Source organism: Drosophila obscura, unplaced genomic scaffold (genome assembly GCF_018151105.1).
Source record: "Drosophila obscura isolate BZ-5 IFL unplaced genomic scaffold, ASM1815110v1 contig_181, whole genome shotgun sequence".
Classification (NCBI taxonomy): domain Eukaryota; kingdom Metazoa; phylum Arthropoda; class Insecta; order Diptera; family Drosophilidae; genus Drosophila; species Drosophila obscura.
This window is the reverse complement of record NW_024542769.1, coordinates 1949847-1966633: the sequence shown is the minus strand read 5'-3', so window position 1 is coordinate 1966633 and position 16787 is coordinate 1949847. Positions and strand designations below refer to the sequence as shown.

Sequence of the window (16787 nt, the reverse complement as noted above, 5' to 3'; positions counted from 1 at the left end):
TCCTTACAGGGTATCGAAACACTGCAAAGGACAGCCAGCACTTCTATTTGGTTCAGTTCAGTTTTTTGGTTTGTTTATTTCTTTTTTTTTTTTTTTTTTTTTGGTTTAAAACCTAATTAAATTACTTTTTCGCCAGCAATTTCATTTTCCAAAATCTGTTCGCTTTGAAGGTCGGAGGATTCCATTCCTCTCTAGCACCCGCTCCTCCACATCCACCAGAAGCATTTGGCTTTAATTGAAAAAGTTTCATTTCAAGCACACCTCCCTCCACCCCCTTGGCACATTCTACAGGGAAATGGAAAATGATTTAATATGAAAATTTCTGTCATGTATTTAATTAGAGAAGAGTGCCCCACTGCCTCTGTTTCCCAGTCAACGAAATTAGCAATCAAATTATGTGCAGAGAGAAAAACCAGGAACCGAAACTCTGAACCGAATCTCCTTTTTATGGTTTTTTTGGGGGCACACCTGCCGCTGTCGACACCCATGTGTGTGTGTGTGTGTGTGGCCACGCCTCTATCCGCCCACCGTCACGCTGTTGTCATTCCACTGTGTGTTTCTTTTTGTTTTTGGCATAATCATATTTCAACGGATTAGCATAATTTTAACCGAAAGTTATATGTTTGTATAATAATGAAAAGTGAATGGCTGCTCGTTCTGCTGTTCTGCTGACATGGTGGGGGGCAGGGCAGGGCAGGGCATCGGGTTGCAGACAGCAGTCGGTCGCTCCCCTTCGCAAGTTTTTTTCGTATTATTAAATTTTTCCTACTGTTAAAACCCCCGCCGATGTGCTCACATTTATATTCATATTTTTGTGTGGCGTAGGGGGGATTCGCTTTTTTGGTGGCATTTCTGCCTTTGTCTCTAAATGATTGATGATCTCTAAGGTTAGCCCCACAAAACCGCGATATTATAATTCATAGTGCGGCTCGTCCGCGCAGCGCACATTGCATAGCCATGCTGTCTCGATCGACCTAGAACTTACCCCCTCACCAGATACCAGACACACGATATCTGGCTGTGTGCACAACAAATATAAACATATAGGAGATACGATAGATGGACAGATAGCAGCCCTCCATTGTTGCGTTTATTTTCTTTCTTTGAATACACACCTGCAAATGGAAGAGAAGCAAATAGATACGAGGAATTAGTTAATTAGCAAGTAAGTATGGGGGCATTTATGGTAAGTGTACAGTAGTGTGCAGGGAATTATAGACCCTACATTTGCTTAGGGTTACTTTTCTTGTATTTCTGTTGGAGCTTGAGAGCTACACAGAAACATGAATGGAACCGGAAAACCTTAAAGTTCATTTTTCTGCGTAAGGCCTCGAAAAAAAACATCACAGAAATCCACAGAAATCCATTCAAAAGCGGGAGTTTATTCTAAAGTTCGAATGACATTTCCATTTTGGTTTTTCTGGGAACAATCATGATTGAAATTATCGTTTTGAGTGATGCCAAATCCTCGAATTCGTTTCTTATTCCTTACTCACATTAAACACTTTTTATTGCTGTTGTTGTTGTTGCTGTTTGCATTTACTTCTTCGTTTGTTAGCTTTTGTGCTTTGTGTGCCAAAAAAAAAACACAACTTAAAACTGGACAAAAATCCAAAAGCTCAAAGTCAATAAACCGAATAAATCGTATACAAAAACAGCAACAAAAACAAAAATAGAAACACGAATAAAGAACCGGACAAATGGAGGAACCACCGCCTGAACGAGAGCGTAAAGTAATGGAAGTCAAAGGCAAATACACAAAAAAAAAATAAAGGCAACACACGCAGAAATACAATAACAAGAAGGAAAGTCTCTGGTTTCGGGGTGTCGAATAATTTAATGCCCTTAGCAATTTCCTCTTTTGTTTTCTATTAGCAGTCCACGATACTTTCCCACAATACTCTCTTTCTACTCCTATTACTCTTCGTAATTTTATCGCCCATTGGATATTCCCCAGCTATCTCTTAAGAGGAGATCATCGATGGTTTTGGCTACTCTTTCTGTCCCTCTCCATTCCACAGAGCCCCACTTGCACCTGCTAAGGAGAAGGCGAGTGGGAGAGAAATTAAGATACAGCACCCCTGTAACCAGATCGAGTAGAATTCAACTCAAAGTAGAATTCTATGTAAATATGTGAAATGTTTTGCAGAGTTGTCTCGAAAATATACGCAAATTTTATAGAGCAGTCTACGAAGCATAAATACACTCTGGAAGGGTATACAAAGCAAACAGCTTAGTCAAATCCAAAAAACAAAACAAAAATAAACCAAACAGAAGAAGAAATCAAAGTGCCTTTTGGTCATTTTATTTTTTGCTCCAAACTCAGCTCCTAAACAACAAAAGAAATCATTCACACACATGAATCTAGATATATGTACAATGTACATACATATATATATAGATATTTATTGTTGCTGTTGTTGTTGTTACGATAACAAGACAAGACCCCCGCCAACGCCATACTCGTATTAGCCCGGCTTTCATGGCATTTAACAGAAAAAAGGAGAACACAAAAAAAAAAAAAAACGATAAAAAAGGCAGCAAAAGCCAATTTGCTCGCCTTTTGGCTGCAAGATGGAAGGCTTTTCATTCTGTTTCATGTCTCCCACCCTGACCCTCTCTATCTATAGATATTGTATCTCCTTTCTGACCATTTCAATGTTTGTGCTCGTCATAAAGTGATTTATGAGCTTTAGGTGCAAATAATTGATTTATGCCTCCTCGACTGCAGACCGACCTCCATTGCGGCATGTAAATACGAGAAGTTTTGTTGATTTAAAAACTGTGGATACTCCGCAAGAAAGGGGCTGCGCGACGGGAGGAGTGGAGTAGCTATAGCTATATCTTGCAGTAATTGGATAAATATTTAGCTAGTGCAGCTGATAAGTGGATAAGATACATACACCGTACAAGTGGAAACCTAACTCTAACTAGTATCTAAAGGGTGAAAAGTAGAAAGATTAAAATGTATCTACCAGTTGTTTTATGATTCTAAAATGTCTAATGAACTTTAGGCTATAATATATATATATTAACGATATAAAATGCACCCTAAGATCTTCGTATCTACCCAGATAAATAGATAGTTGGATAATCTCTACTCAGTAAGTACTAAAAATAAACCTTCTTGTTCTAAAAATAATTCCAAGCGCAAACAAAACAAAAAAACCCCATAATTCCCATAGTTAAATCACCTTTTCTGTTCGTGGATCCTCATTACACTCCAGATCCATAACTAACGCCACTCGAAGCGGAAATGCCCGAACTATTTAGCTATGTATCTATGTATCTGTATCTTATGTATGCTGTGTGCTCTGTGTGTGCCCCCCCGACCCCACATTTTGCCCCCATTCTGTGCACACTTCACTAGGCATTAACCTTTACCTTTTTTCCGTGAACATAACAATCCACAAACCGAAAGAAAAACGAAAAACGAAAGAACTCTGGCATCCATGAATCAAAAAAAAAAAAGAGAAAAAAGAACAACACAAAAACGAAAGAATCCACGGCGACGTTTGTATCTCAGAAAGCACTCCATACGCCATACCATACCTGTGTATCTGTATCTGTATCTGTGCATCTTTCGAGTGTGTGTTCATTGGAAAACAACGATTACGCGGCACAAAAGACATGGACAAACAATGAAGAGTAGAAGATGATGGAGAACCCAAAACAGAAGAACAGAAGAGAAGTAAGTCGTCGGCAAATTATGCTTTGACTGTGTGGCATCCCACATCCACAGCGACTGCGACTGCGACTGCTGTTGCTGTTGCAACATCATTGCATAAGCAACACACAACACAAGAGTTTTTGACTATTGAAGATCGGTCAAAAAGGAGTGGAAAATCGTATCCCCCTAGATACAGATACAATTGCTGCCTGTCTGCACTCTTGTTTGTTTTTTTGATGAATCCGCCTGTAAAATGTTTAAAAATAGCAGGTACATCAGCCTGAGATACAAATGTATCTATCTGTCTGTCTATCTACCTGTGCACGCCTGCCTTCTGGCTGTAGATACAAATATCACACATTTTATGGCTACACAGATACGAAAGGCTAAATATTTAATTGAAGCAATTTTCTTGGGCTGCCTTTCGATGGATATCTTATCGGAGACAATCGTTCTTATCGCTGGAATGCATTCCCATTCCTCTTACCGAGTGCCCCCTCCCTCCTCCTGCTTCACGTTAGAGCCATGTCCGAGAGCGGAAAAGGCCAACAAGTTGACAACTTCCTTTTTGTACACTTAATTGCGAGCGGCCACTTTGTATCTTGTTTCACATTAAATGAACGCAAAAAAATGAACCTCCCAAACAACAAACGAACAAACAGTTTCAAAGCATGAATGAATTTAAGATACATTCAGACATCATAAAAATGTCACTTGTGGTCGCGCGTACACTTCTCGGAAATCATTTTCGGTTCTACTGAATGAAACAAATCACCTGAGCAGTGAATGAGAGTTTTACTAGAACCCAGCAATATAACCGCCATCGTATCTGTGCAACCAGCAGATGTATCCGCTAGAAAATCAACCCATTGAAGGAAGGAATGACATCATTCCGCTCCGAAATTAAAATTGAAATTTAAAGAACGAACCGATCCAATGAAAGCACCCAATTGGTGCCTGCTGCTGCTTGCCTATTATATTGAGGTCAAAAAGTGTAAAAAAACAAAAAACAAAAAAAGCAAAAGGAATACAAAGGAAAGATTTTGTTGTATCTTGGTATCTTTTGGTTTGGTTTCGTGTGAAATCGATGGGTGCACAAGGCGTTCAAGCACTCTGCAGATCGTAGGCGTCGTTAATTTTAATTGAAACTAATTAGCGCAAATATAAAAAAGATGTGCTTAAAATGCGGCAAATGGTTTCGGTTTTTTTTTGAGGGTGGGCATGTTGTAATTTTTGTTAAGGCATGCGGATGGAAGATACATATTTGCCATAAAATCCAATAGAAACAACAAACAATTGCTGCTTTCCAGAGCAAAGTATCTTTGGGAGCATATTAGCAAGTATCTGGTCTGGGCTATCAAGGGGAAGAATGCGTGTATCTTTTGTGGAGCTGAAGTTCATTTCAATAAATGGAGAGCAAAAGCGTAGATTAAGTTTGATTTTCAGGAATAAATGCAGACGATTGGCAATCAATTAGAAATTCATTGGGAAGACTGATTGAATGAATTCATGAATGCAGAACGGAATCAATATTCCATGCTTTTATGAATTTATTTTTCCCTTGACTTGCTAGAAATTAATCACTTTCATATAAGATAATTTTAAGTAAATATTCCACTGCTTTTCATATCCATTCCCCTACTTCGGGCACTTAGAGATATATTCCATTGTTTTTGCAAGCATTAAAGATACTTTTAGCTACACATTCCACTGTTAGTTTCTTCCACTGCGTTTTTTATACTTTTCAGATACTTTGACAGACCCAAACCGCTGTTTATTCCATTCTTTATTCTAAGTAATGCCTATCACACCCGATTAATCGCCACTAATGAACCTCCCCACTCGTACTCTATGCCTATCTGTTTCTATTCATTCAGAACTTTGCCACCCAATTGGATCTATGCGTGGGAAAAGTATTAATGGGAAATGGAAAATGGTAGAGAGCGAATCCAAGTGTAGACGAAGTAGAAAACCTCATTTCCAACTATTAAAACGCAACGACTGCAGCGACTGGACGCAAAGAGCATTTGTAAACTACTTAAAACCCATTCGTAATTCGTAATTAGTTTTTCTCGAGTCTCCTTCAGTCCAAGTCCAGTCTCGAGTCTCAAATCAATTAAGTTTTTCGTCTGTCTGGGAGTTTAATTGATCACCAGAGGGAGAAATGGAAAGAGAAGGAGAAAAAGCCAGCAATTAAACTCCAACTGAAAAAAGAACTTCAACTGCAAGTTAATTGATGAATCGAAGAGATACGAGTGCAGCTTAAAGAAGTGCCCCCGAATACGAGTATCTATAAACTCTTTTAATTATCTCACAGATACTTATTGCGTGTATCTTTAACTGTGGTTTAAGCGAAACAAGAAACAAGTTTTTCGGTTTACGATCCTACGGTCTGAGAGTTTTTTTTTTATATTTTTAGCTACCACTTTTGATGGATTTCCATCGCTTCCAAATGTCATTGAAACTTTTAATTGGCATTCATTCATTCAGCGATCTCATAGATACTTTCAATGGGTATCTTTCCGCCCAGAAGATAGTCAAAGGAAGTGGTTTCGAAATCTGCAAGCCAAAGAAAAACTCTGTCAGTCAGAGTTCCTACTCTATTTGCACTTTTCGCTTATCTATCCGCATACACACACACACACACACACACACGCATCACGTACATATGTAGCTGTAGATACGGCGGTATCTCATAGTTTGCTCTAATTTGATGTTGAGTTGCGAGTTGCTTAAATATTTAGTAACAAGACGACATACACACAGGTAGAAGTAGAGGTGCAGATACAGATACACAGAGATATAGCTACAGCTATATGATTAGATACTGTAGACTGTGAACTGTAGCTACATGCCACACAGTACTTCCTGTTGGGGCCAACGTCTCGTGTTAATGTTAATGTTAATGTGGAGCTTGGTTCTGCATCTATTTGGAGCTCTTTGTTTATTTGGAGGCCAAGATACATACAACTCAATTAGCAGTCGGGGGATGCGCGCAATTAAATTAAAATTGAATTTTATGGAGGAGCGCCTTCATGCCTGTTGGAGAAGGCACCTCTACCTCTACCTGGAGGAGGAGTGCGTGTGCACACACAACATTTATCGTATGCATGACACTCGACATGAGATTAGCATCACAAACAGCACATAAAAAAGTGTAACGCAAACACCCACAAAAAAGACAACCAAAAAAAAGAAGAGATACATACATATAGAGAGATGCCAGATACAGATACATAAATAAAGTAAAACTATGTAAACAGTAAATAAATGTCGAAAGCAACAGCCACAAGATACAGATACAGCCATAAAGATACACGCACTCGCACTCGAACTCGTACGCGCGTACTCTAGGTGCGGATCGAAAATACATACATATGTACATAGTATGTGTCCGCCGGTGGCGTAGTCTACCGGAGGCATTAGCCAAATTGAAATTCTTTCCAACTTCCACATGTATCTTTCACAGCCATGCGGGCGGCAGTAGATACAGATACTCCTGCTACCTGCTCGTGTGGGAAAGAAGAACTCTTCTCGGATACAGGTATGAAACGAGGAATAACTTGCAACATCATTTCCCCTTCCCTCCCGCCCTGTACTTGTGTTAGTCTCCGCTACAGATACATTTGTATTTTGTATTTCACGGGTGTCTGTCCGTGTGTTGTAATTGTGCGTAAAGACCAAGTCAAGGTCGGTTAATCAATAATAATTATTTTTCACTCAATTACACGCCACACAGCGCCACAGAGAGTATCTCGGCAGTTCCAGTTCGTCTCGTCTCTGTGTGTGCATTGGCATTCCTCGGATACAGATACGGAGATATGTACACTGATACGATACTCTGATGTTTATACATTTTTTGCTCTCCTTTTTATTTTTGGGTGTTTCAGATCTTATCTTTTTGTTTCGTTTTGTTTGGTTTTATTTTTGACTTTGCATAAACACAAAATTATGCCATCGACCGAGTATCTCTGCATCTTATGGATGTATCTCCACCGATATATCTTTGCTTATAAATATACGGCACAGCCTTCACACAGTTTCTTTTTTTTTGTTTTGTTTTTTAGATGCGTGCCACTTGATACCACGGTGTCACCCCCCGCCTATTGACAGAAATCAGAATAACAAATGACGCCACCAACGTCACCGTCCACCCTCCAAACACCAGCAATTATCCATGTATTTGTGTAGCTGTATCTGCGCGGTGTAATGAACCTGAGATGCCACCAAAAACTTTGTCCGAGGCGTTGCTCAATGCTCTTCTAATTGCCAAACGGGGCCACTCGTTCTATACTATAGTTTCGAGCCCCCCACTTGATGGCCGGTTCAATGGATTTGCATTTGCCTCATGGCAAACCCTGCGACTGGGACGGGGGGATGCGGCTTATTCAAGATGAGAGACACAAGAGTAATTGCAGTTGCAGGACGCCAAAACTTTGGCTGACAAGTGCCTTTACTTGATTGGAGAATTTACGATTTGTTCAGACAGAGAGCAGTCTCTGGCAGCATTTGAGACGCTTTTGGAACTCCTTTTGGGAACTTGTGTATTGTGCATTGTATTCCCTTTATTTTGATTGCATTGCATATGGTAGGTAAAAGGGACTTACGCACCTTTTTCATTGTGGACTCCACTCGAATGAATGTTGATCGACTCGAAATACCCCTTGACGGCCTCACACTGCTGCTGCGCTGTATCCTTGGCGCGCGAGTCCCGCTGCAGGCGTCGCCGGTGGTGCGTTGCGGCACTGTGCTGATGCTGGTGCTGGTGGTCGCCCCCGGTGGCGCCCAAATGCTTGCCACTGACGAGACCCACAATGCCGCCACAGAGCAGGGCAAAGAGCAGGAGCTGCGTCACACAGATGTTCCTTCTGGAGGATATCGCTGCCGCCATATTAAGATGTGGATGCTGTTTTTTTTTCTTTTCGTATGGATGGATGAGCTTTTCTCTTTTCTTTTTGCACTGCTTTGCACTCAATGGGTGGGGGGACAGACAGCCAGAGCGCAAGAGGGGATAGCCACGTAAAGAGAGAGAGCGTAACGTTTGCAACAAACAGCTGTTTTCCCCACTAACACACTCTCACAAACTGCCGGCTAACACACACACAACCGGACAAGCACAGCAGCACGCACACACCGACACGAGCACAAACAAAACACGCGTGAGGGCTATAAAAGAAGAGACGCCAAAAGTGGGCGAATCGGGCGAATCGGGGGGCTACAAGTTTCTCTCTGCTGCCAGCGCTGAAGTTTGCAAAAAATTACACTCGTTTCCAATGTTGTTTTTTTTTTTGTAGCTTTTACTTGATTTTAACTGTTATTAGGAATATGCCCAATGAATCCGTTAGGAAATTTTCAAAATTCACTCAAATATTTTCCATGACATAACCGTACATATATGTATATATGATCTATATAGCACTAAGATTGCTGGTAGCACAATTCACTGATATGCGATTAATTTGCGTTTGCTTTTGCTTTTATTTTGTTTCAGCGTTTTTGCCTTTGTTTAATTGCATTTGGCGAAAATAGATTTCCCGTAGTGCCCTCGGGGCGACGGACTGCACTTGCATTATTTATATAGCGGCGTGATATGGGGTCTGGCAGCGATATCTACGGATCGAAATACGGACGCGATTTTTCATTATATATTCGGGGTATTGCGCGCACGGCGAACAACACGGAACGGGCCACGGATAAGAACTATTTTTTAAATATTTTTTTGGTGGCGGCAAATATAGATATTTTTGTGGGATATCAACGGAATTTTCTGAATTCAGAAACAAATTCGACAATATCTTGTTGTTGCATGGTTCGCGGCGAAAATTGTTGTGATACCACAATTGTGCACAAACGGGTATTGGAATTCAAATTGGAGCTCACTTTTTGACGAATAAATGAGACGCTCAATGGTAAGTTGAACTTTGGTTGCGCCGGACTCATTTCTGCGTTTCAATTGCGAGCCATCCGTACACCGTGTCTCTGAGACACAAAAAATGTAGCAGCATGTACCTATGGCTGGCAGCATGCTGCATATACATTTGCTGCAGCGCAGCATGTTCTGTAAACATGCATGTGTATATACATGATATATTTGTCTCTTTCCAACTCTAAACTCCCACGATCTTGGGGGAAATCAAATTTGCACAGCAAACAACAACAAAATTATAAATTATATGTTAATGTTAAATAACAGATCGATTTATTAAAGCAGCTGTGAAGCAGAACAAATAAAATATGTTCCAAATTCAAACAGCTTAATCAAATCAAATTTATTATTAGCTATTGCTTGAATATTAAAGTATGAACAGTAAAGTGTATCTGTCGCTTGACTGTTAACGAAGCTGCGAAAGCAAATTAAATACTCTCTCGGTCGAAACCGGCAAAACTTATGTTCGCACTGTGCACTATGGGACATTTTTGTCATTATTTCTAAAAATAAAGCTAGACCTCAACAAATTGGCACGAATGTTCGTTAGACTAAAGTAGAATAATAAAAAAAAATTGAATCTTTTGGAACACGTCTTCTTCCAGCCCCCATACCAACAAAAACCCCATTTATTCGTATTTATAATAAAAAAAATCGCTTAAATCATTAATTATGATTAAAATACTTTAAAAAATGTTTGAACCTAAAAAATATATTTGATTTGTTGATTGATTGAATGATTGCGATTTTATTTGAATCGCTCCAACATGCGATTGCATTTCGGTAAGTCGTTGCTTACATAAGCAATAAATTGGTCTCTTTCTTTTAAATTGCTATCGCTTCATCTTCAGTCAGATAGTTTTCAATAATTTCATTAAATTCAATTAATCTACATACCTTGACTTGCTTTTTCTCTCTCTTTACACTTTCAGTTAATATTTGGGATTTTCGACTTTTTATCCATAGTGCAGGGTCGTCCTGTAAAAAATATAAGAATGGGATTAGAAAAAAATTAGAGCGTTGTATATAAAATATCAAATTATCCAGATTCCGTTGCAGGTATCGTGTTTCGAGATGAGAAGGCCATAAAATATTTAACTGTTTATATTCTGCCACTCAGCGGATTGCAGTCGCCCTTCCCTTTGATGATTCATCTAAATACTTTTAAATATTTATTGACATTTTTACATTTCCATTGTAATCTGCGCATCTGGATGTGCAATTTGAATATTCGACGAAATTCTATCCATTCCGCTGCCAATGGGTGGACTGCCTCTCCGATTCTATTCGCGTTGCCGCTGGAAAACGAATTTGCATGTTCGCTCTTAATTGATGGCTTGGCTGGAATGGGTTCTAATTTTATTTCGCATTCCATTAAAGATCGGTTTAATGAACTCACCCGGGCCACTCTCTCTCTCTCTCTCTTTTTTGTTCTCTCTGTAACTGTTATTTCACACCATTCGCATTAGAGGCAGCCAGAGAGAGAGAGAGAGACTGCACGTGGTGTTGCTTGCTGCAGTGGTGCGGTGCGGTGCGGCAGGGCATGGGCACTGCACGACTCTTTTTTTGCATGGAACTTTCACTCATTCCAGGCAACACCTCCACCCCCCCGGGCGCTGTTAAATACCTGAGTCTCTCTTTGCCTCACTCTCTCTCCCTCCCACTGCGTCGTGGTATCTATTTCTTCATTAACAAGCCATGTGGCAGGGAGGGGGGCAGGGGTCAGGGGACTTCATGGTGGTCAGACTTCCAGCTGAGCGACAAACGTCCGCCCTCATTTGGCCTTGTTCTCCTCTGCCACTATCTTTGTTTCTATGCCTCTGCTGATATGTTCATCACGAAGTGGATCGGATCACTCTTCCAACGGAATGGAATCCTATTCAAATTGGGAAGAGGCCAGAAAGCCACAGCAGTGAAGGGAACGAGAGGAGAGGACCCCCCAAAAACAGCAAACAAAAAAAAGTGAGTCATGCGAGGCGGAAACAACAGTTCCACCAAAAACGAAACGAAACGAAACACAAGAGCAAGGGAAAAGGTAAAGTCGAAAATTAAACACCACACCACATCGTTTAGATAAAGTTATAAATTATAAGGCAGGAACGATCGGTGGTGTTCGATGAGAGGAGAGCCCCATTCTCCATTCCGGACACAGCAAAAAAAAAATCAAAAGAGTTTACTTAGCTGCGATGGTCGAACAGTTGGATACCCTTGCAGAAAGATTTATGGTCATTCGATTTTATTTGATTTATCAAGTTTTAGTGGGATTATCTTTAGAAACAAATATATTATTTTTGTTTACTAAAAATCATCATCATACTCCCCCTCTTAAAGGGTAACCAACACCGAAGCGAAGTCCCTTTAAGTAGCTTTGTCTTTGTCTCTTTTTGGATCCACAGGTAAGACACTCCACTCCATTCCCCCTCCCTGAGGTCGTCTGTGTGTGTGTGTGTGAAAGATGAAATTAAACGAATTTAGGCAAACGGCATCTATAAATTATAAGAGTGGTAAAGAGAGACAAAGAGGGGATACAGTTTTTTTTTCTTCTCCCCCTCCGATCTGTTATGAGTGCAATCCCAAGTCTGGTCCTGTTTTTTTTTTCTGTTTTTTTGGGGCCAACTCAAATTTCGTTTAAACGCTTGATTTAGTGCAAGCAAAAATATGGCCAAATGTTTGTGTTTGTGTGTGTGTGTGTGTGTGTGAGTGTGTGTGTTTGAGCACATTCCACAAGCGACAGCGTTTTACACTTGAAATCCTTAAAGCCAGAGCGGGAGAGAAAGAGCAAGAGAGTCAGAGAGAGAGAGAGAGGCAGAGAGAGGCAGCACAACTCGCTTGCCTTTTATCCTGGTCCTCTGGACAGGCACAAACACGTTGGTGGCATTCCCTCTCTCCCCCCCCCACACACAGAGCGTGAGTGTATGTGTGTTTATGTGACTGGTCCAACAGGTTCCATGGAGATTCTTCTGCTGCAGTCATTCCCGTCGCTGGCCTCTGGTCCCTGTCCCGTGGCTCTGCCTCTGCCGCCGCTGACTGTGGCCTGGCATGCAGCATTTCTCATTCTCGTTTCCCACTGCTCTCTCTCTCTCTCTCTCTCGCTCACCCGCTCCGTTTCTCTCTTCCTGTGCCTCTCGTCGACGCTATCAGAGTGTAAGCCTTCGTTTTGCACATTTTTGAATTTTATTTTAATTTCTTTTTATTATATTTTAGCTGCGCTCTCCCCGTGCTCCACTCTTGTCTTGATTCCTCACCCAGCTTCTGCTTCTTCTTGTGCCTGCTGTACTTCATTTGATACCCATTGGCGAGGGAGGGAATGATGATTTTGATCCCACTCAGAATATAGTTCACAAAGGGCATATATGTAATCATTATTTACATCAGCATATGCATCGATATGTCTGGAACGATGGTTGTTGCTCTAGGGTATCCAACCCTTCGATCATTCATCGCTCAAGCCTTCCTTTCTGGTTCTTTGCTGCTTTTGGGGTTTGTGCAACTTTTTGGTTTGTTGATTTTCATTCACCAAAAACTGGTTCGACGTTTAGGTTCTTCACATGGCTTAGACACACCGCTCCATGGCAGGGTGAGGGGCAGCAGAGGTAGTGGCTGCTCTAAGGAAGTTCTTGTTATGGCTCTCTCTTTCTGTCTTTCTGGCTTTGAGGAATGTGTGAAGTCATCGAGCAGCAGCAGGCAGCAGTCAGCAGGCAGCATAGGCGCACATTTGAATGCCTCGTCTCTTGGTTTTCTTACAACACTTTTAAAGACCTGGGCGGCACTTGCAGTTCAGTGTCTTGGCCATGGCCTTAAATTCCAAAACACACACACAGAGACAGAGAGCCAGAGAGAGGGAGCGACGGAAGGAGAAGCAAGTGCCCGTCGAGGGCGTCTCTCGTTTTTCCATCGAATCTGGAAATCAGTCAAACGAAACAGACATCGATAGCACTTCATCATCATGTAACAATCAATGTATCCCACCATCCCCCCTCCCTCTACACTGCAAGAAAACTGATACTGTGTACCGTATTGGCTTTTACCAATTAGGTGTGTGCCCCCCCAATCAGAGTTGTGTGTGTGTGTGTGTGTGTGCTGTGGTTGTGCACCCTGTAATTGTATTTCATTGCAGGATATTGGATTTTTGTGCTTGATTTGGCACATTGTAATGTGCCCCTTCCCAGCCCACCACCACCCAATCCCATGCTATGGCCGTGGGGCAAGGGTTTCCAGCCAAAGTTACTTGTGTCAAAAAGTGGTCCTGATGCGCGCTTCTGCTTCTCTCTCTGACAGTTCTCCTTCTCTCTTTTTGCCCCTGCCCGGTCTCCTCTTCGCTTTCCTTCCACTGCTTGACAGCTACTTGTCAATGGCCGTGGGCTGCCCTCCCCCCACCGCCCGCTTTGGGGCCACACCACTGTCTAGGACACGACTCTGTGCCTGCACAGGTGCTAGAAGAGTAGTGCGAAGGGATTTGGGGGGGGGGCACACGGACCTGCCACTGGTACTGACAGTGGAATACGGATTGGAACTAGGACGGCGGAGGAGGAGGAGGAGGAGGAGGGCAGGTGCAGAACGTGTCATTGACAGATTTCAACGCAATTGCGTATGAATGAAATCGATTTTATTTTTTGCCTTTGTTCTCAACTCTCGATGATAGCACCAGTCGATAGCCGAGAGCGGTGGGTAGGGATGCTGTGCCACAAGTAGCAATAACAGAAGTCGATCATTGGAGTAACTTCATGTGGCAAATTAAATTCATGCTGGAAAAATTGAATTATAATATGAATTTTGCGCTCTCCGCTTAGAGGATGAGGAAAACCGAAGTTCAATCTACTATTTCCAGCATAATCTAAGCAAGAAATTATATTTCCATTTCCTATCGTTGCTTCTCCCATTGCCACTTCTCCAATCGAGAACTGCAGAGGCCCCTCCCTGCTGCAGTCCCAGAACACTTTCCCACACACTCACTTTTTATGATCCACTTCATATTTGTATCGCTGCCGAGGTTCCCACTGCCCCATCATCGGAGTCACACTCGCACAGACGCTGCCCCAGCCGCAGCCCCTGCTCCCCATAAACTAGGCCCCCGGCTAGAAGGACCAGACCAGGGCCCAGTGGCGGCTGCACTTGGCAACAGGGCCCCAACCAGAGACAGAGCCAGAGCAAGAGACAGAGACCATCGAGAACGAGAACTATCTGCCATAAATAAATGCAAAGGAAGATACAGATACAAATATAAATGTGCATATATATTGTACGAGTAGTTATATATATTTTCGCCCTACCCAAGGCGAGTCGATGGCCAAAAGCCGGGCCAAGGTAGAAATTAAGCGTCCCACCGCGAGTTTACACATCATCATCATTATTGGTTGCCGGTTGCTGGTTGCTGTCTGAGCCAGCGAGCCCCTGAGCCTCTACAGAGGTCGGGTGGGTCTCTGTTGCAGTTGCAGTTGCAGTCGTGCATCCTCTCTCTCTCTCTCTCTCTCTCTCTCTATCTCTCTTAGTCTCTGTCTCCCTGCCTGCCCTGGCAACGTGTGCGAATGTATTGCACAATAAATAAAAATATTTATACATGAAACCTTAAATAAAGCATGAGCGACAAAGATGCGAACCAAGTCATCGTCGTGGTCGATTCTGCTGCCTTCTGCCTGCTGTTGTCGGCTCCCATCGGCCAAGTGGCAAAAATAATGTCGTGGCATCTGCATCTGTGCAACAGCCAACAATCCAAGAGCCAGCCAGCCAGCCAGCCAGCCAGCAGCTTTTGCCTACACGAATCTTCAAAAATTGTTGTTGCAACGCCACGAGAGATGCTTGCACGCCCATTCAAGGGATACTCTTTATGAATGCAACTGAAGGAGAGAAGGGAATTTGAATACATTTATCAGTTATCTATTTGTAAACTCGGAGTCATAGTTTTTTCTTTAGTTTTCTTTCTATTAAATGTCTTCAATATTTTTCCAATTATTTTCCAGCTCTTCCTGAAGATCTTTTATCCATATAAAGGGCATTCCTTGGTTTGCAATACCCCAAGTTTGGTTTCCCTTTCTGCATTTTTTATTTTGGTTCTTGGAGGTTTTTTTCCCCCATTGGCCGAGAAAGAGAGGGCAAGAGAGGCAGAGCAAGACAGAAAGACAGAGAGAGATATGGATGGAGGCTGTGCCTCGTCATCGTTGTCAGGCGTCGCAGCCCAGCATCAAGATCAAAGCAAAGGCCCACTAACAACATGGGGCAAGAAGAGCAGCGCTGAAGCTGAAGCTCTGTTGCTGTTGCTGGGACAAGAGCTGTAGCTGAAGCCAAACCCAAAGCCTGTGCCCCTCAGAAGCCGCTGCCGTGACTGCCTCCGTTGCGGTTTGCTGCTGCTGCTGCTGAAACCGAGGCTCCTCCTGAAGTTGAAGCTCCGAGAGGCTGCTGCTGTTGCTGCTGCATAGTCAAAGTAAAATAAGAAATAAATCAGTAAATTGGATTGCTTTTTGCCCCGGCTCACCGTTCGCCGTTCGTTCGTTCGTTCGTTCGTTCGATTTCGCAATGCCAACTTGCAACAGCAACAGAAACTTGCAACTGCAGTTGAGAGAGCTTCAGCTTCCTTCGATTCCTGTTGTGTGTGTGTATTGTGGAATTTCTATGCTTATCATTTGCCCGATCTCACCTGTTCGATTCATTATTTTCTATAAATAAACGACAGGCTCTGCTCTCCACAATTTACATTGCTCTCCATCCAGAGGGGAGAGCTCCTTCCACACACTTCCATGCCACACAGTTCCACATATTCTGTAATTAAGTTGAGCTTTGGGTTCTGCTTTCCGTTTGGGTTTGGTTTTTAATAACTCTGATACGGGAATGGTTGGGGTTGGGGTTTGGTTTTGGTTTTTGGTTGGCCCTGGCTGAAGTAAAAGGTCAGTCAGCATCGATCTCTTGCGGACAATCCATGAAATTCAATATGTGTGTGCCCCCCCCCCCCGTCCCCTGCCACCTGGAGAGGGTAGAATGGGAATCTTTGGCTTCTGGTGGGGGCTCTGCTGTGGCTGCTGCGGTGGCCAATTTCGCGAATTCGTGCAACGCTTAGTTATGCCTGCCTGCGCGTCTGCGCATGAAGCACAGAAGAGTCCACAGTCCACAGTCCACGTATCTGTGTATCTGCCAGTTGTCTGTAGCTGTAGCTGTGTTTGTATCTCTGTGTGTGTGTGTGTGTGTGTGTGAAGAGCTTGG

The 16787-nt window shown here is 42.5% G+C and overlaps 1 protein-coding gene across 1 annotated transcript in view; it reads right to left on the bottom strand.

Moving 5' to 3' along the window:
* LOC111067847 (division abnormally delayed protein) overlaps window positions 1-9147 on the bottom strand; it is a 71792-nt gene extending 62645 nt beyond the window's left edge. The window contains exon 1 of the mRNA XM_022357168.2: window positions 8282-9147. Coding sequence (XP_022212860.2) covers window positions 8282-8561 — 280 coding nt within the window. The 5' untranslated portion in view covers window positions 8562-9147. The remainder of the gene's footprint in view (window positions 1-8281) is intronic.
* Window positions 9148-16787: the final 7640 nt, after the last annotated feature.